Source organism: Rousettus aegyptiacus, unplaced genomic scaffold (assembly GCF_014176215.1).
Source record: "Rousettus aegyptiacus isolate mRouAeg1 unplaced genomic scaffold, mRouAeg1.p scaffold_m13_p_2, whole genome shotgun sequence".
Taxonomy (NCBI): domain Eukaryota; kingdom Metazoa; phylum Chordata; class Mammalia; order Chiroptera; family Pteropodidae; genus Rousettus; species Rousettus aegyptiacus.
This window is the reverse complement of record NW_023416295.1, coordinates 95,098,080-95,123,681: the sequence shown is the minus strand read 5'-3', so window position 1 is coordinate 95,123,681 and position 25,602 is coordinate 95,098,080. Positions and strand designations below refer to the sequence as shown.

The 25,602-nt window shown below is 37.6% G+C and overlaps 1 protein-coding gene across 4 annotated transcripts in view; it reads right to left on the bottom strand.

Annotated features, from left to right (window-relative positions):
• Positions 1 to 16,010, bottom strand: part of RAD52 (RAD52 homolog, DNA repair protein) — a 37,874-nt gene extending 21,864 nt beyond the window's left edge. For 3 of the 4 annotated variants that reach the window (XM_016131760.2, XM_036236986.1, XM_016131762.2), the window contains exons 1-6: positions 15,858 to 16,010; positions 4,444 to 4,548; positions 3,253 to 3,354; positions 2,562 to 2,655; positions 2,318 to 2,385; positions 696 to 814 (exon numbers count right to left, since the gene is read on the bottom strand). In XM_016131760.2, the coding sequence (XP_015987246.2) occupies positions 696 to 814; positions 2,318 to 2,385; positions 2,562 to 2,655; positions 3,253 to 3,354; positions 4,444 to 4,548 (488 nt within the window). In that variant the 5' untranslated portion in view covers positions 15,858 to 16,010. The remainder of the gene's footprint in view (positions 1 to 695; positions 815 to 2,317; positions 2,386 to 2,561; positions 2,656 to 3,252; positions 3,355 to 4,443; positions 4,549 to 15,857) is intronic. The other variant, XM_016131761.2, reaches the window with a different exon arrangement.
• Positions 16,011 to 25,602: the final 9,592 nt, after the last annotated feature.

Here is a 25,602-nt window from a genome sequence, read left to right as displayed (position 1 = left end):
TAACAGTCTCAAATAACTATCCTCATGGAGAGGCAATGAGTATAAAAAGATGAAAAAAACGTTCCCAAAACCCCATTCGCTACCTCCTGATATGGAGTGCAAATTCCAGAGCAGAGATTTTTTTCCCAAGCACTGCTCCAACTCCTCACTAGGAGTGGGCAACACACACTTAGGGGTACAATCCTCCATGATTAAATTTCTTTATATGGGACATACGCACACCCCCACAGGCTATGGTAGTACAAATTTTTAGTGCATGTTTATACATGTATTTTTCTGGTGATTCAATTCTCAAAGGTATTTATGACCCCAAAAAGGGTTAAAAACCCTGCTCTATGTTTTATATACGCAATGAAACATTTAGGTGCATTAACGAGAATGAGTAAGCTATCTATGTACTCATGCGGAAGGTGTTCAAGAAATATTACTGAGTCAGGTTGGGGGGCAAAAAACCGAGAAGATAGTATTCTACCACTTATTCCCAAAAATGGGAGACATAAGCACAAGGAAGCATTGAGAAAATACAAGAGAGTAGGAAAACAGGGCAGACGGGTACAAAGATGGGAATGAGACTTATGTTATTTTGATTTTTGAACATGTGACTGACTGTATTACCTATTCAAGAAAAGCCAAAACTGCTTTAAACAAGCACTGAAATGAAGCAGGTTAGACTCCGACCCTTTCTTTCTACTTACCTCAGTGCTCGCTTCAGTCCATCTGTCACTGCCTCCTTCCTTGCCTTCTCCAAAGACAAGGCTTTCGACTTGAGACCCTCACTAACGCCATAGCCCACATCTTCATGATATGAACCATCCTGGGAGTAGAAAAGGAGTTCAAATCTAATATGAAAAGTTGCATTTGTGTCTCTGGTTCCACAGCTCTTCTTTTCCTCAAGTAGTGGTATTCAAAGTGGGCACATATAACCCAGGGGCCTGCTAAAGGGCACATGGGCACAGAGAGTTTAAGAGAATTAATTCCTAGTACTATTTCCTACATCTGATCTGCCTGGAACTGTACTTGTGGTCAGCATGTCAAAACAATTCTCCTTTCCCACTTCTTCTTTTAGGTAAAAAATGCACATATCCAATCCACCCCAAATCTCACTAAAGTGCATTACCCAAAGGTATAAAAACCTCTGAGATGCCAAACAAAAAGAAAATTTGAAATATTTTATTTAACAGACACTAATGATTGTACAGCAAATTCTTCTGAAGTCAGGTGGTATCCATTTCTTGGTTTTCACCAACAGTGAAGGTAGATCTGATCCAGCTGTTAGCTTATAGAGAACTGAATAAAGTTTTTATTATAGCACTCTATGATTTTTGAAATAGAACTCAGAAAGCATTCAAAGAAATGAATGACACTATAAAAAAAACTCTAACCATTCCAGTTTATTTATGTGAATAAGGTTTTTAGTACTATTTATAAAAGTAAAAAGTCAGAATAGAATTAATGCTGAATGATCTATCTAGGAATAAGTAATATTAAACTATGGATATATAAACCAATTGAAAAAAAAAACAGCTTCATACATCTCATTAAGAAATGCATTTTCCATAAAATTTATTTTTATTAAACATAAAAATTTTAATTTAGCTATGTTGTCTCTTCCACATAAACACAATTGACTGACCAATTATGAATTAATGATACCCATAACACTAACTCAATCCAGAAGAAATTTTTTATTATTTAGAGCCTTAAGGTCACTGGAAATTTACCCAAAATTTTTAATTTTATACACACACACATACACACACACATACACGGAGGCAGAGAAGTATGATAAGGTCATTAATAAAAAATTTCAATGATAAATATACATTAGATGAAAGCCAGTGGAGAAACAGAGTGGAAATATGAAAGAAGAAACAATGTAAAATTTCTTATGGTTAAATAATAGCTTACTTTAAAAAACAGCTTGCTCATATATTTTTTTAATGGATGACAGTATTTAACCCTTTAGGTTATTTCGAATCATTTGGTACATTTAAAAAGATACAACAGATTTATTTCGGAACATCAAATTTTACAATATGCATAAAAACATACTCTTGCAACTATTTATATTTATGGTGAAAACTTTAAGTGTCAACTTAAAAATGTGCAGAGAACAGAATTTTTCAAAATTCTTTTACCAGGCATATGAGTAAGAATGTTTGAATACCACCATCCTAAGGAACACTGTCTAAGACACAGCTCTGGGCCTAGCTCTCCAGCTTGGCTGTGCGACAGTCCAGAGACTTCCCTACCTGATCATTCTCTTTCACCAGCCTCCTGATCCTTGGAGGCATCAAGTCTATTGCATCACCCTCACCTTCAACTGGACTCTCACAAATGCACAGACTCCCACGTAGAACTTGCCGTTGTTAAGGTCAACAAAATCTAGGAGTGGGAAAGAAAACCAATAGAAGGAGACACCAATCCCTGTGCCTTACCCATATTCTTTTTGCTGGCAACCAAATATATCTACCCTACATCCTCACCCACAAAATATTCGAATCAGAAATTAGACAATGCCAAGTAAGGTAAATGAAGAAGTTAGCAGGAAACATACTCACCCACATTCTGCTGTGTGATAGAGTGTGCCCAGCCATTGTAACCAAACATCTCATTGGCCAGATTAATTACCCTGTGACCCTCTATGTAACACACCTGGGAAAAAATTAAAAGAAAAAAAGCTTGTTAAAATTTCCTGCCGTACTTACATGTAGATCAAAAATTTACTTAATTTATTCCTTGCCAGTTTTTCTCTTTTTTTAGCAAAACTGCCCTTAAATATTCCAGGGAAATTCTCAGTGAACTTATTTCAAAGATTTTTTCCTCAAGAATCCAGTTAGAACGAATGTTCTGCCTAAAGGGATTAGACTCAATGGGGAAAGACATACACTCACCTAGCAGTTTCCAAAACTCAGTTTTCAAAAGAAGTACACACCTAAGGTTGACATATATTATAGAAGACCAAAAACATGCACTAAAGTTAAAATTAGAAGCAAATGGCAAGAGACGTATTTTTTAAAGATTGTGTAAAAATCCTATGATGGCAGGTATATAAATCTCAAGACAACGCTTGGGTCACTTCAGATGACAATGAAGGCTGGAATCCATCTGCTCCCAAAGCACTAGGAAACATCCAGTAACAGTGAACAAGAGACCTTCTGAATCTATGAGGAAACAGAAAGGTAGCTGGCAAGATCATGTGAGGAGTCAGCCATATGGGCACCCACTGTTCAGGTATACAGACTCTCCTACCTTCTGGCCTCCTCCAGCCATGCGGCTACTTATGTATTCAGGACCCAGCCTCTGCCTCAAAGCATTCTGGATGGCCTGGTACTCTTCTGCAGCATATTGGTACTACAGTCCAGAAAGAGAAAATTTAATTGACATTTCCACCATTCTTTATATCAGCAAGTCTCCAACTTTTTGGTCTCCACACCCTTTTTCACTCTTAAAAAAAAAAGTATCGAGGATCTAAGAGGTTTTGTTTTTATGGGTTATATCTACCAATATTTGGTATTAAAACTGAGAAACTTTTAAGACACATATTCCACTAGCCATAAGAGCAATGATATCACCATGTGTTATGCAGTCTCCGCAAAACTCCACACCATTCACTTGTGAGAGAATGACAGCGAAAAAAAGCGAGTAGTATTTTAGTATTATTATAAAAATTTGGACCTCATGGACTCTGAAAAGGTCTTGTAAATTCCCAGGGGTCGCGAGACCACATTTTGGGAACCACTGCCTTAGATGTTACTACCAATCTTACAAAACTTTCTCAAGCCAGAATTAGGAAACTAAAACTTCCCACCTCCGAGTCCACCTATGACATTTACACAGTCAAGGGAGTAGGGGAGAGAAAATAAGAGAGAAGGCTTCCTCCAAACTTGCATACCTCCTTTCCAACTGAACAAATTTCCCATCTTACAGAGTAAATATACTACTACATGTTTAGATTTTTGTCCCCTTAGTAGTTTTCCTCTTACCCCAATTAAATGAAATAGTCACAAGCAGATCTCCGGTAAAGACAAAGACAGAATTTAGGTGGACAAAGCAAGAATCCCTTTTATATGCACAAAGAATACAACACCAGAAACTCTGGATGCCTCCAAAAAAGAGAACTAGGTGAAAAGCGGGTAGGAATGAACAAGGAAATAGACTGTTCACATGTTTTTGTTTCTTTTTGAATGCTATGTCATATGAACATACAATCTATCCCAAAAATAAACAAAATGTAAAGCTAATGTAATCCCCAGTACTATGTCTTTTGATGCTAAAGATCCAAAATGCCCTTCAAAGACTCCCAAATAAGGCATCTAAAAAAAAAATCATTAACAATAAATAGCTTATACATGTGTATATAATGATGCTCTACAAACTGCTTCCTGATACCTTTTTCACTTAACTTCATTCTTTTCAGGTGCGAAAAACCCACACAGTTACCTGTCCAAAGCATAATACAGAGGTGCCACCAGCAGAAGGAGGATGGCTGTCACGGCCTCCAAGAAATGCTTCCTCAGTCCCAGACATGTTGATTCTGGTTGACATCTATATAAACAGAAGATTTTAAAAAATTCTCAAAAAATGCTAAAGTTAAAATGCCAGAGCCTCTACTAAAAATCAGATAGAGCATCCATATGCAATATCCTACAAGTCACTTTATTTATATACTTCTAAACACTGCCCCAATTAAGGACTGAGCTCTTCGGTGTTTAGTCTTATAGCCCCTGAAAATCCTTTAGGGGCTGCTTCTACTTTTCTGTTATTACAGGTGATTTTCACAATGAGAATGTTTATAAGTGAAAATTACAAAAACATTTTAAAAAGAGCAAACATTCAGCTTATTACCTACTATATGTGCAACATGACCCTGGCCTCTGTGGGGTCAACAAAGAAATGTAAGCCACAGTAACTGAACATTTGCCAGAATCTAACAAGCTAGCTGGTGGGAGAAGACTAATATACATGAAACAATAAAAGAGCAAAATAAGGCAATACAGAAGATCCCTAAGATGCAGAAATAATAGAGCATTATCCTAGTTTGGTCCCTTGTACCATCAGCATCACCAGGAACTTGTTAGAAATTCTGGGTCCCAACACAGACTTACTGAATCAGGAAATAGAGGTGAGGCCCAGGAATTAGTGCCCACCAGGTGATTTTGATGCAAGCTCAAGTTTGAGAGCTAGTGCCTTAGACCAGCAGTCCCCAACCTTTTTGGCACCAGGGACTATGCTCCTATGAGAATCTAATGCCTGAGGTGGAGCTAATGATCTGAGGTGGAGCTGAGGCAGTGATGCTAGTGCTGGGGAGCGGCTGCAAAAACAAATGAAGCTTCGCTTGCCTCGCCCACTGCTCATCTCCTGCTGTGTGGCCTGGTTCCTAACAGGCCATGGACTGGTAGCGGTCCATGGCCCAAGGGTTGGGGACCCCTGCATTAGACTGAGACTATGCAAATTTACAGTCTATAAGAAAATACAATTACCCTCTGAACAAGCACTTGCAACTAGCTGACCCACTATCTGACTACTCCTACACCTGTCTTAAATCAGATTCAAAGTTGATGCCTCAGCAAACTTATATGCTGTAAATCTCAGATTACTGCTAATAGAACTACAAATCTATGAATGTCAAGAAGTATGATTCCTCACATAGTATTACAAAATAATATTTAAGAGCTCAAGTTCTAAACATGAGTGTCTGGCTCTATCACCCACTAGGTGCTCGATCAAGGGGAAAGTCACATAATCTCTATAATGTTTTCTCATGTAGAAAACACAAATTTATTGCATAAATCTGCCTTAGAATAGTGTCTGGCACATATGAAGTACCAAATAAATGTTAATTTTTACTAAGTTTATGTTAATTTTCTTATGTACATTATGATGAAAATGCAGAAAATTAAATAATCATAAAATATTACATTTCAGCTACGAATGACAAATTTATAATAGAGCACTAAAAAGTAGGATAGTAGCCTAACCTAGGTTAGTCAATAATTAGGATTTCAAGTTGATAAATCATGAAATAACAGAATGAGGATATTTAGAATGTAACCATAAATGTCTGTCTCTGAGGATTGGTACTGGGATAAAGATTGCAGCAGGAATTATCTTTTCCAAAGTAAAGCTTTTGGTGCTATTTTGTTTCCAAATATGTGCATTATTTTAATAAAAAAAAATGTAAATACCTATTCTATAAAGCAGGAATCAGCAAACTTTTTCTGTAAAGGTCCAAAAAGTAAATATATTAGGTATTACAGACTATATGGTTTCTGTCACAACTACTCAACTTTGGCACTTTAGCTTGAAAGAGGCCATAAGCAATATGTAATGAACGTACATAGCTGTGTTCCAATAAAACTTTATTATCAAAAGAGGCAGCAGATTTGGCCCACAGGCCATAGTGTGCCAACCTCTGCTATAAAGCATGCTTTGAAGGTTATAGTTAAATGTGGTTCAATGTCCAGCTCCATCAGGATTGCTCAAGTTACTTAAATTGGGCAATTAACCTCTCTGTGCCACAATATCCTCATTTGTAAAAGAGAATAAGATCAATCTCATAAATTTTATCATATTAAAATGATGTTATAATAACAGCATCCAGCTAGACTCCTCATTGGATACTAAAAGTTGTTGAGAACCAGGATATTCGTAAAGTGTCAAATAAGTACCTGATTATTTGTTAAAAACAAAGCAGTATACATCGTGAATGTACTTATGCCACTGAATTGCATGCTTAAAAATGGTTAAATTTTATGTTATGCATATTACATCACTATAAAAAAAGGAAGGCTAGCTTAACACAGTAAAGGTTTATGTCTCATTCATGCAAGATCTAATGTAGTCTGGTGGCCTTGTCCATCTTGTAGCTGTGTCACCTGTACATGTACCTCTAAGGTCATCTTGGCAGCAGTAGAGAGAACTGAGAGTCATAGCTGCCTTAGCCCACATGTGATATGTATCACTTCTGGTCAAGTTCACTGGACAGAGCTTGTCCCACAGTCCCAACTTAATTGCAATGGAGACTGGAAAATGTAAGAAACCATTTGAATATCTGATGAGTACTCTCTGCCACATCCATTTTCCCCCACTCCAATGTGAGCTCCTAGCAGGTGGAAGATTCCACCTGATTCACCTTGGCACCCCCAGTGACTAGCACAGTACCTTACAGTAGGAATCAGGAATGAAGTGTCTGGTTAGTAATTAAATGAATAAATTGGTAGGTGAATCAACACATAATACATACATAGAGAGACAACATATATTTTTTAATTCTTTAGAAACTAATTTTATAAGGCAAGAGTTACACCTCTCACATTTAAAAAGCAACTTGTTGCTACTTTTCTAAACAATGTCTCAAAAGATTCTATCTTTTAATAAGACAATCCTTGTCTCTGCCCATAAAACATGGAATAATTTTTTTTTGCCAGTTTCCACTTGGGAAAAAAAAAAGCTCACTGCTCTGCCTTCTTTTCTAAAACTGTTCGTATCTATTGTTCTATCATATAATTTAAATATCTTTATTGTAGAAAGCTTTAAACATGTCAAAAAATAAGGACTAAAGTAAAATTTAGCTGGATCCTCATCAGCAAGAAATAACTTTTTTTTAATGGGATTGTGTATATGTGTTTTATGTGTATGTATATGCATATTTGTTTTCCAAATGTATCAGGCATATTTTATGCAGCACCTCAAGTCTTCTTGGCCTTGCCTGTCTCTGAGGTCCCTGACCATTCTGGCTGTCATTAGGCAGAACAAACATGCATAAGTTCTAACCATCTGCACACCGGCACAACCCCATGGTCCCTTACTTCCTGCTCATGCTGGATGCCTCTCACCTCTTGGACTCTGAGGTGTCAGAACCTCTGGGACTCATCTGATGCCCACACATGTACGACCTGGAAGTTTTAGGGAATAAATGTACCAAAGCTTTTACCAATGAGATAGAGAAGCTAGGGGGTAAATCTCCTTCCTTCCTTGGGATAGATTGTCCTGGGAATCAGTACCTTACACATTCTCCTGGGAGACACTTTAAGAAACCACACAATCGGTTGTACTTGTTACCAAAGAGGTGGCCAAGCTGGCTCCTCTGAAACAACTCCTCTCCTCAATCCCCCTTTCCCTCACTTCTGCTTCCTAAAATTTCACTTCCTGAAAAAATAATAGCACACAAGCATTTGTCTCAAGCTCCAGGTTCTGGAGTACCCAGGTATAGCAGATACTATGAATGCTCTGCCAATTATTCCTTCAGCTGTTAACACAAGAGTACACCCTGGCCTAACTTCCAAATGCCAACACCTACATCTCTTTACCTGAAGGCTTCCTTTAGCAGCCAGGGCCCCTTTTGCACCCGTTCATGGCAAGCTGGAAGCACCAGATAATTGATGCCCTTGGGAGCAGCTGTCAAACAGTGATTGCCAGGCATTGATCTATAAAGACCCTAGATTTCTAACCCATTCTGTGAGATAATGCTGAGCCATGAGTTCTGCACTGGTTTGAGTTCTCCAGTGAATTCTAGCTGCCCAGCAGTGCTAAATGGCTTGATAACACACCTTTGTTGAATGCCTTTTCTTTCCCATCTCACCACCCCTCTCCTCTACCAATATATCCTGGAGTCATCTCTCAAAAAAACTACTTGTACTTGGAGAAAAACTGTGGGGTAGGAGGGGGGCAAAAGATATCCTTAAAATGGAGAAATCTGGCAGATAACCCCTTAATCAAGTAATCAAACATGTCACCAATAATAGTCATATTATATGCTTCTCGATGGATGTATCAAGAAGGTCGCAACATTACTTAGGTAGTATTTCTACCAACCTAATCATGACTCTAATCATAAGGAAATAATCAGACAAGTTCAAATCTACAAGGCCTAGACTCTTCAAAAATGTCAATGTCTCAAAAAACAAAATGAAGTAAAACAAAAAAGCTAATGAACTCTTCTAAAGAAAATTAAAGAGACATGACAATTAAAATGCACTGTGTGATCCTTGATAGGACTTTAGATCAGGAAAAAAGGACATTTGGGAACACTGGGGAAATCTGATGGTGGTATATTAGATGGTGGTATTTTATCATTGTTAAACATATTGAGTGTGATAATTATATCATAGTTACACAGGAAAATTTTTTTACTAGGAGACGTGATAAAGTATTAGAGTAAATTGGCATGTTTTCTGCAATTTACTCTCAGATCGGTCAACTAATAAAGTGTGTGTGCGCATGCAAAGAAAGGGAGAGGAAAAGATAAAATAAAGTAACAAATTATAAATCTAGGTGAAAGGTATAAGGTGTTCATTGTATAACTTTCCTAAAGGCTTCAAATTTTTCTAAATAAAATGTTAAGGAAGACTTCCTAATAGCAGGGTTATGGCAGCTACATAAATCCAAATGTCCTAATACATCCTCCAAAAACCAACAAGAATAAAACCACAAATATCTCACATCTCCTAACATAATTAGAAGATTGAAAATACTACAAGCTTCAAGTTGTCTGGAATCTGAAAAAGTAAACATCAATTTCTGGTGAAGATATTTCTCACTCATCCCAGCTCTTTAAAGAGAGCAAGGTAGGACCCAGACAGGAAGTGAAACACATATAAGAGAAGAGGAGGGTGAAGAGCCTAAGTGGAACTAAAATCACTCCAGGAAAAAGAAAACCCACACTAAGTACAAAGATACTGAGAAAGAGCTCTAGCATACCAGAGCAGCCTAGGAAAAAGAAGAGATGAGTGTACGCAGAACTCAATGTTTCCGGGGAGAAGACATTGAAAAGGAATAAGATGTCCTTCGAAACTGTTCTGAGAAGGGCAAAAGAGGGGAAATTTAGGCTCCTGTAATACAAGAAACAATTTAAAAGTCAAAGGACAGACAATCATCTCCCCCCAAAAAGCCTTCTAACAAAGAAGTCATACTCATTATACTTACAAAGGAATAGGAACTACTCTTGAACTAGGAATCTCATAAACTGTTCACAAAATGCAAAGTGACAGATAATAAAGAGTCAGTGAACTCGAAGATAGTTCAACAGAATTTATGCAATCTAAAAAATAGGTTAAAATAAAGACTCAAGGGCTGGGCAAGATGGGGTAGATGGTGGAGGCTCTGTACATTTCTCTTGTGGCTACACCAGAGTTGTAACAGAAACATGGAGCAAAAAGCAAGCAGAGTCGTATGAACAGAAGCCCTACAACTAGGGAGAGAAATAAGAAATCACCCTGCAATGGTAGGAGGTCGGAGAGGGCAGAGATGTGAGACTATGGCAGCTGCAGCCAGCAGGTGAAAATGTTCCTCTAAAGGAGCTGCGATGACTGCGACTGGACTTTTGCAGTGATGGACTCGCTCTCTCGGAACACCAGAGTCAGGTTGGCTGCTCAGGGGGACGCCAGGGACTTACAAGGTAACACTGAATTGTCCGAGCGAGGACCAGAGGCAGGGCTTTCTCCAGGGCAGAAGTGCTAGCAGTATCCATTGTTCCTCTGTTGAGTCCACCCTACTCCCAGTAAGTGGACTCAGCACCACTGCTGAGATGTCATGGAACTGGATAACAGAAATCATGTCACCCAGAGGGTTCCCTGAAACTCTCCCAAAATGCAGCCCTACCCAAACCACAACCAGTGGTGTCCTCAGCGTGTCCTGTGCCCCTTGCTAAGCAGCTCCAAGCCCAAGGCCCGCACTGGTGGCACCTGGCCTCAGTTTCTGGCGTAATTGCTTGAGGCAACTACAAGCACAGCATCTGTGGATTCCTTGCTGAATCTTAACAGGAGGCCCCAGAGGGTCATAGGCTGGGGCTAAACTTGACCTGCAGCTGAACCCCTCTCAAGACTGTGCCACTGGACACCTACCACACAAAGCCACACTAATAAGACTGGGAGACTTAGGAGCTTTGCTTAGTACATAGAAACAGACAAAGAAAGGCAGCCAAAATGGGGAGACAAAGAAACATGTCTCATATGAAAAAACAGAAGAGAGCTCTAGAAAAAGTGGAGTTAAGCAAACTACCAGATGCAGAGTTCAAAAGGTTATAAGGTTGCTCAAGGAACTTAGGGGAAGAGTAGATCAACTCAGTGAGAACTTTAACAAAAAGATAAAAACCATAAAAATGGAGATGGAAATTATAAAAGAGAACCAGTCAAAAACGAAGAATAAAATAGCTGAGATGAAGAGTACATTAAAGGAATCAAGAGCATGAAGAAAGCAGAGGATCAAATCACTGATACAGAGGATGGAGTAGCAGAGGAAGCTCAATCGAAACAGCGGCAAGAAAAAAGAATCCAAAATAATAAAGATAATTTAAGGAGCATATGAGACAACATCATATGTACCTTTACTGAAATTCAGATGACCGTATAAATGGCATATCTATCAACAAGTCCCTCAGATGATATAGAATTAAGTGCTCCAACCAAAAGATATCGTGGCTGAACAAATAAGAAAACAAGACCCCTATACATGCTACCTACAAGAGATTCACTTCAGATTAAAAGACACACACAGACTAAAAGGAAGAGGATGGAAAAAGATATTTCATGATGGACCTAGAGGGTATTATGCTAAATGGAGTAAGTCAGATAAAGACAAATGCCACATGATTTCACATACATGTGGAATCTAGAGAATAAACAACAACAACAAAAACAGAGACAAATTCATAGATACAGAAACTATTTTGAGGGCTACAAGATGGGAAGGGAGTTTGGGGGGGGAGTCAATGAAAAAGAACAAAGAGATTAAGAAGTACAAATGGATAGGTACAAAATAGTCATGGAGATATAAAGTATAGGAATGTCGTCAATATTATAATAAATAGAGGGCAGAGGGGGGTGATTTAGTAGGATGATCTTTGTGCGTTATATAGATCTCTAATCACTATGCTACACAACTGAAACTAATATATTATTGTATACACACTGTAACTGAAACTCACTGAATTATGCTTTGCAAATATAAGCAACAAGTTGTTTATTATATTTCAATAAAACTATAAAAAATGGAAAAGATCGAAAATAATAAAAATGTCTCAGGGTTCCACGAGTTAATATCTAAATGGCTAACTTGCATATAATTGAGGTTCCAAAAGAAGAGATTAATGAGAATGGGCAAAAGAATTTTTTTTAAATAATGGTTCAAATTTTCCCAAAATTGGGTGACAGACATAAATGTATACATTTAAGAAGTTCAGCAAACTCAGAGCAGGATAAATACAAAGAAAATCACAACTAAATACATCATAGGCAAACTGCTAAAAAACAAAAAATAAAGAGAAAATCTTGAAAGCCATCAGAAAAAAATAGAATATCATGTACAGAGTAACAATACAAATAAAGGCTCCATCTTACAAGAGAGTTTTAAAAAAACATACTTAGGAGAAAATTTAACAAAAGATGCATAAGACTGCTGCACTGAAAACAAAACAGTACTAAAATTAAAGAAGATCTCAATAAAAAGAGAGGTATACCATGTTCCTATGTTTGAATACTCAATACTGTAGTTATTAATTCCTCCAAAATTGACCTAAAGATTCAATGCCATCCCAATCAGAAGCCTACCACTGTTTTTGTAGAAACTGATGATTCTAACATTTATATGGAAAATGCAAAGGATCTAAATTATCTAAACCAAACTTGAAAAACAACAACAAAGTTTTTGACCTACACTACGTAACTTCAAGACTTACTACAAAGCTACAGTAATTACGACAGTGGTACTGACATAAGGATGGATCGATGGAATAGAGAATAGAGAGTCCAGAAATCAACTGCCATTTATACAGTCAGTCATCTGAATTTCAATAAAGGTACATATGCAACACAATGGCATTTTCAACAAATGGTTCTGGAACAAATGGATATCTATAAGGGGAAACATTAATATTTTTCACAAAATATTTTTCACACTATTCACAAAAAATAGAGATGGATCACAAGCCTAACTATAAAACCTAAAACTATAAACTATTTAGAAGAAAATACAGAAGTATATCTTCACAATCTGGAGGTGGCCATTTCTTAGACAGTATTCATAAAGCAATAACTGTAAGAATGATAAGCATGACTACATCAAAATGTAAAACTGCTTGTCAAGTACAATTCTAAGAAAATGAATAGGCAACCACAAATGACTGATATCCAGGATATAAGAGGGACATATACAGAACTCCTACAACTCAATAATGAAAAGACAACCCACTTAACATAAGCGAAAGATTTGAACAGGTATTTCACAAAGGACATACAAATGTCAATAACTACAGGAAAAAGTGCTCAACATCATTATAATCAAGAAGTATAATTAAAACCACAATGACATGCCCTTCTACACCTACCAGAATAGCTAAAAATAAAGACTGACCACACAAAAGGCTGGCAAGATGAACCAATTAGATCACTGTTGGCAGAAAACTGGGTGATAAAACTGCTCAGCTGTAAACACATGCTACCCTTTACGAAAAAGGGAAGAATAACTTAAAGATGGAGCCATAGGTCCAGAAGGTAGAGCTGCAAGCCAGAGATTATTAGTCCCAGGCCTTGAACCCTAATGGTTCTTTATATATCTTGGGTGTCAGCCTTGCATCAGATAGATGGCAGTGCTTGCTTATTCACTTTCTTAGAGTTGTCTCTGAAAAAAAGTTTTAACTTTTGATGTAATCCCATTTATCTTTTAAGTGGTTATTGTTTTGAGTCTTGTCTAAGAAAACTTTACTACACCCCCAGATTATGAAGATATTCTATGTTTTCTTCTAGAAGTTTCATAGTTTTATAATTTTGGAAATGAACCTGATAATTTCTTGAGAAATATGCATCTGCCATGTGACCCAAGAATTCTTCTGGTATTTTTACCAAGAAATGAAAACCTATGACCCCCCACCCCACCCCATCCCATAAAAAAAAACTTGTACGGGGTAAGAGGAAAGAACTTGAACTAGGATACTGAGTGTGAGCAAGAAATCGATGAATTCGAGAGATATTAAGAAGGTAAACAAGATCAGGAAATATTTTTATTTTTATCCATTTCCTTATTACCTAAAAGCATTTCTAATTATATATGAAAGAAGAAAGAAGGAAGGAGTAAGAGAGAATGAGGCATGTTACATAAGGAAATTCTCCTTTTTTCTGACCTCCTCATCTTTATTAAAGTCAGGAGAAGGCATAATCATGAAGGGTAATAATAGAAGCCACCTTCAAAAGCTTAGAACTTCAGTTTGCAAACCATGGGGCGCAATGGAAATTTTAAGCTGAGAATAATAAAAATTTTACTTATGCCTCAGAAAGTTTTTGTCAACAGCAAATAATTAATGGAGAGATCAGTTAGGAAAGAAAGAAAATGATAACAGCTCAACTAAGAACATGAAAATGCAGGGAAAGCTAGATTCCGGATATGTATTACAGGAAGTAGAATTGACAGGACTCAGTGATGGATGAGGTCAGAATGTATCAAGAACAGCAGGAAGGGATATCAAGTTTTTTTTTTCTTTTTTTAGAGAGTTAGGTAAGTTCACAAATACAGACTTGACAAATTAAAGGATCAGCTGTAAGGGTTGTTTTGTTTTTTTTTTTAGCTCTCCCACAGCTATCTCAATAACATTTTCACATGCTCACTTCCAGCTACACCCAGTTCACATTACAACAGGTCATGGCATACATTTCACAGCAGCTTCTGATAAGAACTACACATAAACATTTCTCTCTGCTTGTTACCAGTACAATTAATGATCTGATAAGGAATAAACTAAAAAGACTTTAAAAAGACAGACTTCCCTAAAAATACCAGACCCAAAGTCACCGAAATTGACTCAATCTCAGAGTTAAAAAATGCTGGCCCTTGAGAATTTAGTTTTAAAATGTTTGTACCTCAGAGTTCTGTGGAGGAAAAGACCTTAAAAGGTCTACAAAGCCAAACAGTAGGAAAAAAAAAAACAAACTCATCAACTAATGTGGTATATCCCTACAACTGAGTATTATTATTCAGCCATCAAAAGGAGTGAAGTACTGACACATAATACAGACCACTGAAAACATTATGCCAAGTGAAGTATGCCAGACACAAAGGAAATATTGTATAATTCCACTTATGTGAAATATCTAGAATTGGCAAATTCGTTAAGACAAAAGGTAAATTAGTGGGTTTAGGGACGGGAGGAAATGAGAACTGTTTGCTAATAAGTTCAGGGTTTCTTTTAAGGGGGTGATGAAAATGTCCTGGAATTAGATAATGGTGATGGTTACACAACCTTGTGACTATACTAACACCACTGAATTGTTGACTTCATTTTTAACGCCTGCAGCACCCGGTATTCCTAGGTGGTCTCCCATCCAAGTACTAACCAGGCCCCGACTCTGCTTAGAATTGTTCACTTTAAAAGGATAAACTTAATCATAGATGAATTAAAAAAAAAAAAAATCAAGTCTAGAAAGGATGAGTACGGGCTAAACTATGCGCCAAATTCCGTTTAAATGGGTAATTCCTTCCCAGTCGCAGCCACTCATTCCAACTCTGTTCAGCTACTGACAGAAACTTCAGCACCCTTCACTCCTGTCAAGCAGTATTTAGCAATCTCGCGCCCGCTCACGGGGGCTGCCACAGTTAACAATACGCTGCCTTTACCCCATGGTGGGGTCCTGGCGTGTGTGCTACGTGTGTTGGTGCAGGTTTCGGGTACCCCTGTCCCTCCTAACCAAATTCTCTGAAGCCCTGTACTTGGTACAGGCCTCTGCACTCAAGTTCAGTATGTTGGGACCGCAGGGCAAACTGAACCACCGCCTCAGTGCTCTACTCAGAATCTCTGCCGTCCCAGCTCCACAGCGCCCCGCTAGCCCCGCTAGAACCACCCTACCAGGCCATCCTCCCTCCCCACTTACGCGCCTCCGACAGCGATAGGATAAATACACGCGGAAGAGACTTCAGATAGAGCCGCGCAGAGGAGACTGGGAAGGAAGTGCAAGGGGACCCTGGGAGGAAGGTCCGAACCGAGCGCGAACCCTGGGTGGAGGCGGGAAGGACAGGAGGAGGAGCTGTAAATCAAATCGGAAGGAGAGAAGAGCCGCAAAGCAATCTGTCGAAAGTCGTAAAGCACGCTGGAAACGCTTTGCTGACCTCTAAATACAGAGGCGGTTCGCTCCCTCTGCTTTGAATACCCAACCGCTCCATCTGTTCGTGGGGCATCCTCATCTTTGCTGCCCCCTGGCGGGCCCGGGGAGCTCGCCAGGGGTATGCATTAGTCACTTTGGGTCCGTTCTTCTGCACTACTTTACAGACCCATTCCCTGTTTAGAATGCAGCTATGGGGCTAAGGAGGAATTTCTCAGTTCCTTTCCGTGCACATTAGGGATATGGCAGGAAGAGAAAACAATGCTTTTAAGTCTCGTTAAGAAATAATTATCAGAGCCCTTCATAGATTCCATCCCAGACAGGCAGAGCAAACCGAGGCCTCTTTCCTATCGAGCTACTGGTGCACACACCCACTCATCACCTCATAGCTTCTTAAATTAGCTAAAAGTGGAAGGAAATGAATCTGTGACGGCTTGTAGGAAGGAAGTACTGTAGAATGTCCCTTGGAACTGTGTCTTGCCACTGGGTAATGGTTACACTCCCATTAGCAATGCTCAAAAACAAGATTAAAAAGTTTAGTCATCAAAACCCCAAATTAAGTACTAAGAACTCCAATAAAATATTTGCCTTACGTATTCAAATTGGTTGTTTCAATAAACTCCTTTTAATCAGACCGTTCATTAGCTGAGCAGTAATACTCCAAGGCGAGTCATTTCCTGGATGACTACTCATCTTCCCGGTAACACCATCCAAAGCTGAGTAAAACGTCTAGAATCAGAACTATGAGATGTCCCAACAGAGAATGCATAACCTCAATCTACTCAGAGAAACAGTAAACAAATACAAAATGGGGAGCATTCAATTACAAGAATAAAGGCATGTGTTAGCATAGGTGAGAGGCACTGCATCCTTCAAAATGTCAATGTCAGAAAAGATAAAGACTATGAAAATGTCCCAGAATGAAAGAGGCTTAAGGGATTTGAATTTAGACTGGATCCTGTGCTGCAGGGGGAAAATGCTATGAAGGACATTTTTTTTTTTTTTGGCTCCATTGATAACATAGGGGTACGGATGGTAGATTAAATAAAATTTTTAAATGAATGTAAATTTATGAATCTATAAACCTGACAACTGTGGTTATGTTAGAGAAAAATCCTTATTCCTCAGAAATACACACTGAATTAGGGGTAAAGAGCTGCGATATATATAACTCACCCTTAAATTATAGATAGATGATAGATAGATAGATAGATAGATAGATAGATAGATAGATAATAGATAGATGAAAACCCCTGCTTTTCTTTTGCAATCCTCAGGTCGATAGGTAGATAGAACAAATGATAAAGCAGATAGTGTAAAATGTTAACTATAAACCATATCTGGGTAAAGAATATACAGATATTCCTTGTGCTATTTTCATTTTTGCAACTGTAAGTTTGAAACTATTTCCAAATGAAAAGTTCAAAAATACTATATATGCAATACAGTACTAATTTTGTATCATATGTATTATGTATATATTCGTTTTTTTAAAAGATAAAAAGGAAACAGATTTTTCTGGATGATGGGAATATAGATGATTTTATTTTTGCTATAAACTTGCACATTTCTGCATTCCCCTCTCCCTACTATAAGCAGATGTTATTTTTTATAATCAGAAAAAAACGTATGATTTAAATGGCAGTTGAGACATTCTTTGTATCTCCTGGAGTGCCTTCAATACCACCTACATGACTTCAGAGCAGATCGACATACTGATACTTCCTCAAGTTGCTTCGCAATAATTGAATTAAGTATATTAGAACACCTGGTGTTTATCAAGCAACTTCCTTCTAAGATGCTCCCGGATTTTAAAATTATACTTTATCCTTAGCATAAGTCTTTGATGTAGAGACAGGACAGTTTGAGCCATACCTCATAACAGGGACATTATTCCATAACCTTAAAGTACACTCCTGTGAGCAGTACAATTCTATACTCTTCAGCATAGCTGATTGTTTTGGTGACTCTGTCTTCAAGCACACACTTAAACTAGCCATACTGAAAATCAATCTTTCCTACCTGGGTTGTCACCCCTGTGTAACAAGGACTGAATTCTTAATATTTTAGAAAGGAAGGATGTGGAGAAGACAGGGTAGCAATCTAAATAAAATACTTCCAGAGCTTACTGATCCTTCATTTTTGCAGCCCATTGGTATCCTGGAGCAAGAAAGACCGAAGAATGCCCTCTTAGCCCCTCACTCCCCCCTCCCCATTCTATTACCCTTCTCTCATTGCTTGACCCTATGGAAGTTATGGCAGAAGTGAACTTAATGCTTGGAATAAGACTAATGAAATGTCAATAGGTGATTGCCTAACTATTGCTTGTTGAAAAGCAGGAGCTAACATACTAGGAGGCAATACTCAGGTGTGGTCCCAGCCAAAGCAGTACACCAAGTTAACCTTGAATTTTCTATACATTCTACTGCCTGTATCTTAATAAGGAAACAAGAGGCTTTGTGAACTCAGATTAGCAGTTGTCAAATGAAAATGTATATACTGCATTCCTTCAATAATTAACATTCCACAAAGCCCATCAAGGGCTGAATATTCAAACAAGTGGTTCTGAGATGGAGCCAGCTGGGATCAGAACTACCCTGCTTCAATGAAAACATCTTTTCCCATCTAATCCACCCCCTGGGAAAAGTTATTTTACCTGGATTTGAGGCAGTGGCAGGAAGGAAGTTAGGGGAAGCACTGGCTCTCTTCCGGTTGCTGCAGAATCAGTCAGTATTTAGAATGGAGTCTTTTACAAGCAATTTAACTTCAAAATGGTGGAACTTCTGCCAGACAGTAAAGTGGCAAAACAGAAATGTGGGTCAGCAGAGAAACAACTGAGAGTAAGAGAGTGGTAAGGCCAGTGTTTCCACCATAAATTGTGATATTTTTATTTCCAGAGCCTTTCATTTGCATTTAGCGTAACTGAGGAGAACTGAGAGTCTGGTTCTACAAGATGTTACTCTATTCCTTTACTTTAATGACATTGCTTCCTAATTTCCAAGGCTATATTTTCACCTTGGAGAAACCCCTGTTTTCCTTTTGCAATTCTCATAACCTTACTGCATATGACACCCAATTAGAAGCTAGATTAGAAGGTGCAACTGTTGAAATTCATAATGACTAAGTATATAAAAATATAATAACAATGATACTTACAGGATGCTAACTTTGTGCCAGACCCTATTTTGAGCAGTTTACATATATTAACTCATTTAATCCTTACAGTCCTCGCAATAACTACATGAGGGAACTAATCTGAAATTGATACCCCATCACTCTGTTTCCTTGACTTTTTGCATACACAGAATGTTTAGTTTCAATGCCAATTTATATTTTAATCTTTTGAGACATCTTAAAAGGAAGTCAAACTCAACATATATGATGTACTAAGATTTCAGATAGCTCATTTCAAGCATGGACAAACGAACTGATGATTGTGTCGCAACTGCCATCTGGCTGACAATAACTGTAATAAGAAATGTTAAAATAATTGTCTTAGAATCAAAGAACTTATTCTCATTTTGCAGATACATAAATCGTGGCACAGAGAGATTTGGTTTGTCAAAAACCTCCCAGGTAGTAGGTGGTTTAGTCATACTTTGAATTCAGATGGTCTGGCTTCAAAGTTAATGCTTTTGCCACTAAGAGACTTTCAGAGCTGAATAAGATTCAATCCTATGTATCTTCAATAGCCATTGAATTTCTTCTGTTAGAAACCATACAAGATAGGCAACATTACCTCACAAGTCAGAAAAATCTGTTTTTAGACAACTCTAATTGGAAGAAAGTGCTTCTATCTCAAAATTTTGCACTTCTTAATTCATCCTTTTGAACCACCCAGAAAAACTTAAATACCTCTTTTATATGACAATGTTTTAGTTTTATTTTCCCAAATAATGACAGGACCCATTGTATTGCTTTCATTCAACTAGTATTTATTGAGCACTTACTGTGTGCAAAATACTGTACAAGGAACTACAGAGAATACAAAGAGAATGAAACACAGTACCTACTCCACAGGAACTTATAATAGGAAAATAGACATCTATAGTAATAACTACAACACAGACTAAAAGTAGTAAATGATGATGGAATTTAGATGAATGAAGATATTACTTCTGAATAGTCATCAGGAAGACTTCATGGGGAAAGTAGCAAGTAAACGAGAATTTAATATCTTTCAGGACTGATATTAGAAATTATGTTGTGGAATGACAGTTACTAGACCTAATGTAATAACCTAGGAATGCTATTTTGAAGTTTATTGAAGTTTTAAAAATTGCTTTTTCTGGAGAATATTAGTCATTGGGTTTTTTTCTTTCTTAACCATGTATAGGTCTCTACCTCTAATTTTCTTATCTGTTCTTTCATTCAAGCACAACTTGAAGTAAGCTTAAAGGTTATCTCATTTAATGTTTTTCAAAATCTTAGAAACAGAATCCTTTTTTAAAAAATTGTAGATGTGACCCCAATAGAGAAGCACAGTGGTTTTATCCTAGTGAAATTGGGGTGGGAAACTGGAGCCTTGCCCTCTTGGCCCTGAAGCAACTCTGCTTCAAAAAATCACTACCCACTCCCAATTCAATGGTTAAATTTAACAGGAAAATATTCAAGCAGTCTCTGTTTGAACATTAAGACCTTCATTTTATGAGTTCCAAAGTAGGTGGATCTGAGACTTAACAGGACCAACAGCAATGCTTTTGACCAACATATTTTGAGAGACTCTATAAATTTTGCCGGTTGAGACTTAATAAGGCCATCAGTGTGTTCGACTAAACCTGACGATTGAAGGTGGTAAGGCCAGGGAAAGTGCTGTAAAACCAACAAGGCCCAGACTTGTCCAATCACCTGACCGGTAAAATGGATTCCTCTAACACTATAGAGTTCAAGAAAGGTTCCCAAGGGAGTAATAATCTTTGTCAAAAGACTTTAGCCACAGAAGAGGCAGTAGTCCAAATCTGGGGGAAACATGGCAGAATAAGACGTCCCCAGATCTCTCCCCTTGAAACAACAATAAGCTGAACATTTAAAATTCAACAAAAATACCCAAACTACACACCAGCACATCTGAGCATGGGATCTGCACATAAGAGCTACCACAGGTCAGAAACCCAGGTGTTGGTGGTTGACTGAGAGACATAAAGAAGCTGCCCCTCATAGCCTCTGGAGCTCCCTGCAGGAGGAGTGGGAAGGGTGAAGGTGTAGTGATTTCCCTAAATAGCCCTGCCTGCAAGTGCTGTGAGCTCCATGCAGCTAGCAGCAGCACCTAGTCATCAGGGCAGAAAGCAGAGAAGTGGAACGAGATTGCAGAGAAACAACAGTTGATTTTTACCAACCCCGGTTGCAAAACCGAAGCAGAGCCGCAGCCCCCAGCCTTGAACTGAGAAGACCCCTTCCCCCATAACCTTCAAGACTGAATACTGCAGAGCCCCAGGGGAAAATAACCAAATGCTGCCAAGACTGTCACTGACACTGACGGGGACTGAAACTGAGGGTAGCAAGTGTGATTAAGTATCTACAAGAATATTTTTTTAAGTATTATTTAGGCTTTATATAAAGCAGGGATCCAAGAGGCTTAAACGCTACCTACTGGAAACCACAAAAAACCCCGCCTCTTTTGCAGAAGGCTAAAGAGAGACCTTTTATATAATAAACCTTCTTTCTGCAAAAACAACAGAATGTTCTTCCATTAATGTCCAGGTGGATAAATAGTCTATTAAACACCACGAACAACGAAGGTGACAAGAAATCTCAGAAAGAAAGAGAAAAAACTCCAGAAAATAAGCTTACAGACATAGAAATATGCAACATACATGACAGAGAATTCAAGATGGTACTTCTGAAAAAACTTAGTGAATTCTGAAATGAGTCATATCAACACTGTCAGAAATTGAAAAAAACAACTAGATAAGCAAAACAAGGAGATTGAAAACCCTCAGAAAAGAACAAAATAGATATTCTGTAGATAAAAAATGAAATAGTAAGCTTGGGAAATATAATCGACAAAATGGAGGAAAAGATCAGTGATATCAAAGACAGAAATCTAGAAATAAATCAGAAGAAAGAAGAAAGAAACTGAAGAATAAAAAATAATGAAAGATAAATACAAGAACTAGCTGATACCATCAAGAGAGGAAACATAAGAAAAATGAGCATTACCGAAGGTGAGGAAAGGAGCAGGGACTAGAAAGCATTTTCGGACAAATAGTGAACGAGAATTTTCCAAAATGAAGGAATGAATTGGAGCTGGAAATTTAAGAAGTCGACAGAATACTAAATTATCTCAACACAAAAAGGCCTTCACCAAGACATACTGTATTAAACTTATCGAAAATCAAGGACAAAGACAGAATTATCAGGGCAGCCAGGGACAAGAAAACAGTAACTTATAAAGGAAAACCCATTAGATTGTCATCAGACTTCTCAGCACAGACCTTACAAGCCAGAAAGGAATGGAATCAAATATTTAAACAACTAAGTGAAAGGAACTACCAGCCTAGAATAATGTATCCAGCTAAGCTCTCCTTTAGATATGAAGGAGAAATTAAGACCTTTCCAGACATACAAAAATTGAGGGAAGTCTCTACTATGAGGTCTGCACTACAGGAAATACTTAAAGGGGCCCAGCTCACCTAAAACAAAATGACGAAAAAAAAAAAATACGTAATTTGGAGTAAAGTGACTATCGGGCAAATAGAAGCAGAGGAGTGTAACCCTTACTAAGAACAGGGCATTATAAGCTTAAATACTAAGAAGAGAATTGCTGTAGCAAGATAGTAATACATGTTCAGCATTCATAGGTACAAATTGATATGACAATGGGGAGGATACAAAGATCCAGATTCACAAATGGGAATAGAAATAGGGCACATGCAGAAGAAAGTAAATGACGACACACACACACACACACACACACACACACACATTTAACGATCCTTTTCATATTAGTAACAGTAACAATACGCCAAAGATTCAGAACTGAAATATATAACAAAAAACAAGAACCAGAGGGAAAATGCACAAAAGTCAACCCAAAAAAAGAAAACAAAAACACTAGGACAAGGAAGCAATGGAAACATCAAGCCTCCAGAAAACAAAAGATGAAATGGCTATAAGAAGACTTCATATTTCAATAATCACTCTAAACGTTAATGGACTGAACTCACCGATAAAAAGACACAGAGTTGCAGAATGGGACAACAACAACAACAACAACAACAACAACAACAAAACCCAATCATTTTGAGTCCATATTTATCTCCAGGAGATAAATATGGACTCAAAATGAAAGGGTAGAAAATGATATTTCAAGCAATTGGCATTCATAGAAAAGCAGGAGTAGCGGTACTAATATCAGATGAAATAGACTTCAAAATAAAAAATATAAAGAAAGATATGAAGGGACACATCATAATGACAAAGAAAATCATGCACCAAGAAGACATAACACTTATTAACATCTATGCCTCGAAATATATAAAGCAGTTACTAACAGAACTAAAGAGAGAAACAGCCCAAAACACTGTCATAGTAGGGGACCTAAATACGCCACTGTTGGATATGGACAGATCATTCAAACAGAAAATCAATAAGGAAATCACATCCTTAAATGATACGTTAGACCAAACCTAAAAAGACAAATCAGCAGTAGGGAAATTGAAACAATCACCAAAACCTTCCAAAAAGTAAAAGTCCAGAACCACACAGCTTCGCCAGTGAATTCTAACAAACATTCAAAGAAGATTTAATACCTTTGGTCCTCAAAGTCTTCCAAAAAATCAAAGAGGAGGCAATACTTCCCAACTAATTTTATGCTGCCAATATTACTCTGATACCAAAACCTGGTAAAGATAACACAGAAAATGAAAACTACAGACCACTCTCTCTCATGAACACAGATGCAAAAATCCTAAATAAGATACCAGCGAATTGAAAACAGCAACATATTAAACAGATTATATACCACGATCGAGAGGGCTTCATCCCACGAGCACAGGGATGGAAATATGCAAATCGATTAATGTGATACACCACATAAACAAATTTAAAAATAAAAATCATATGATCAATTCAATAGATGCAGAAAAAGCTTTCCACAAGATACGGCATCCATTTATGATCAAAACACTTAACAAAATCGGTATAGAAGGAATGTGCCTTCACATAATAAAGGGCATTTATGACATACCCTCAGCCAACATTATACTTAATGGTGAAAAACTAAAAACCTTCCCTCTAAGGTCAGGAACAAGGCCAGGCTGTCCACTATCGCCACTGTTACTCAGTGTAACATTGGGTCCTAGTGAGGGCAATCAGCCAAGAGAAAGAGATAAAAGGCATCCAAATAGGAAACGAAGAAGTCAAACTGTCACTATTTGCGGATGGCAGGATTCTCTCTATAGAAAACCCTAAAGACTCCACAAGAACACTACTAGACACAATAAACAAATACAGTAAACTTTCTGGATACAAAGTCAATGTTCGAAAATCCATAGCGTTCCTATACTCTAAAAATGAAGTGTCAGAAAAAGAAGTGGAAGAAATTATTCCTTTTGCAATTGCAACAACAACAACAAAATACTTAAGAATAAATTTAACAAAACATGTAAAGGACCTATATAATGAAAACTACAAGACCCTATTAAAAGAAATCGAAGAAGATACAAAGAAATGGAAAAATATTCCGTGTTCTTGGATTGGAAGAATCAACGTAGTTAAAACGATCATATTACCTAAAGTATTATACAGATTTAATGCAATCCCCATCAAAATCCCATCAACGTTTTTTAAAGAAATAGAACAAAAATCGTCACATTTGTATGGAAACACAAAATACCCCGAGTTGCCATAGCCATCCTGAGAACAAAGAACAAGGCTGGAGGCATCACTCTGCCCAAGTTCAAGTTATACGATAAAATGACAGTAATCAAAAAGGCATGGTATTGGCAGCAAAACAGACACACGGACCAGTGGAATAGAATAGAGTCCAGAAGTAAACCTAGATTTATATGGGCAAATAATTTTCAACAAAAAAGCCAAAAACATAGTGGAGAAAGGAAAGCCTCTTCAATGTATGGTGCTGGGAAAACTGGAAAGCCACCAGCAAAAGAATGAAACTAGACTGTTGTCTATCACCACACACCAAAATTAACAAAATGGATTAAGGACCTGAATATAAGACCTGAAACAATAAAATGCATAGAAGAAAACATAGGAACTAAACTCAAGGACCGTGGACTTGAAGAATATTTTATGAATTTGATGTCAAATGCAAGGGAAGTCAAAGCGGAAATAAATGAATGGGACTACATCAAACTAAAAAGTTTCTGCTCAGCAAAAGAAACCATCAACAAGGTAAAGAGACAACTATCTGAGTGGGAAAATATATTTGCCAAGCAACACCTCTGATAAGGGTCTAATATACAAAATATACAAAATATTCATATGACTAAATAACAACAACAATCCAATCAATAATGGGCAGAGGACCTGAACAGGCACTTCTCCCTAGAGGACA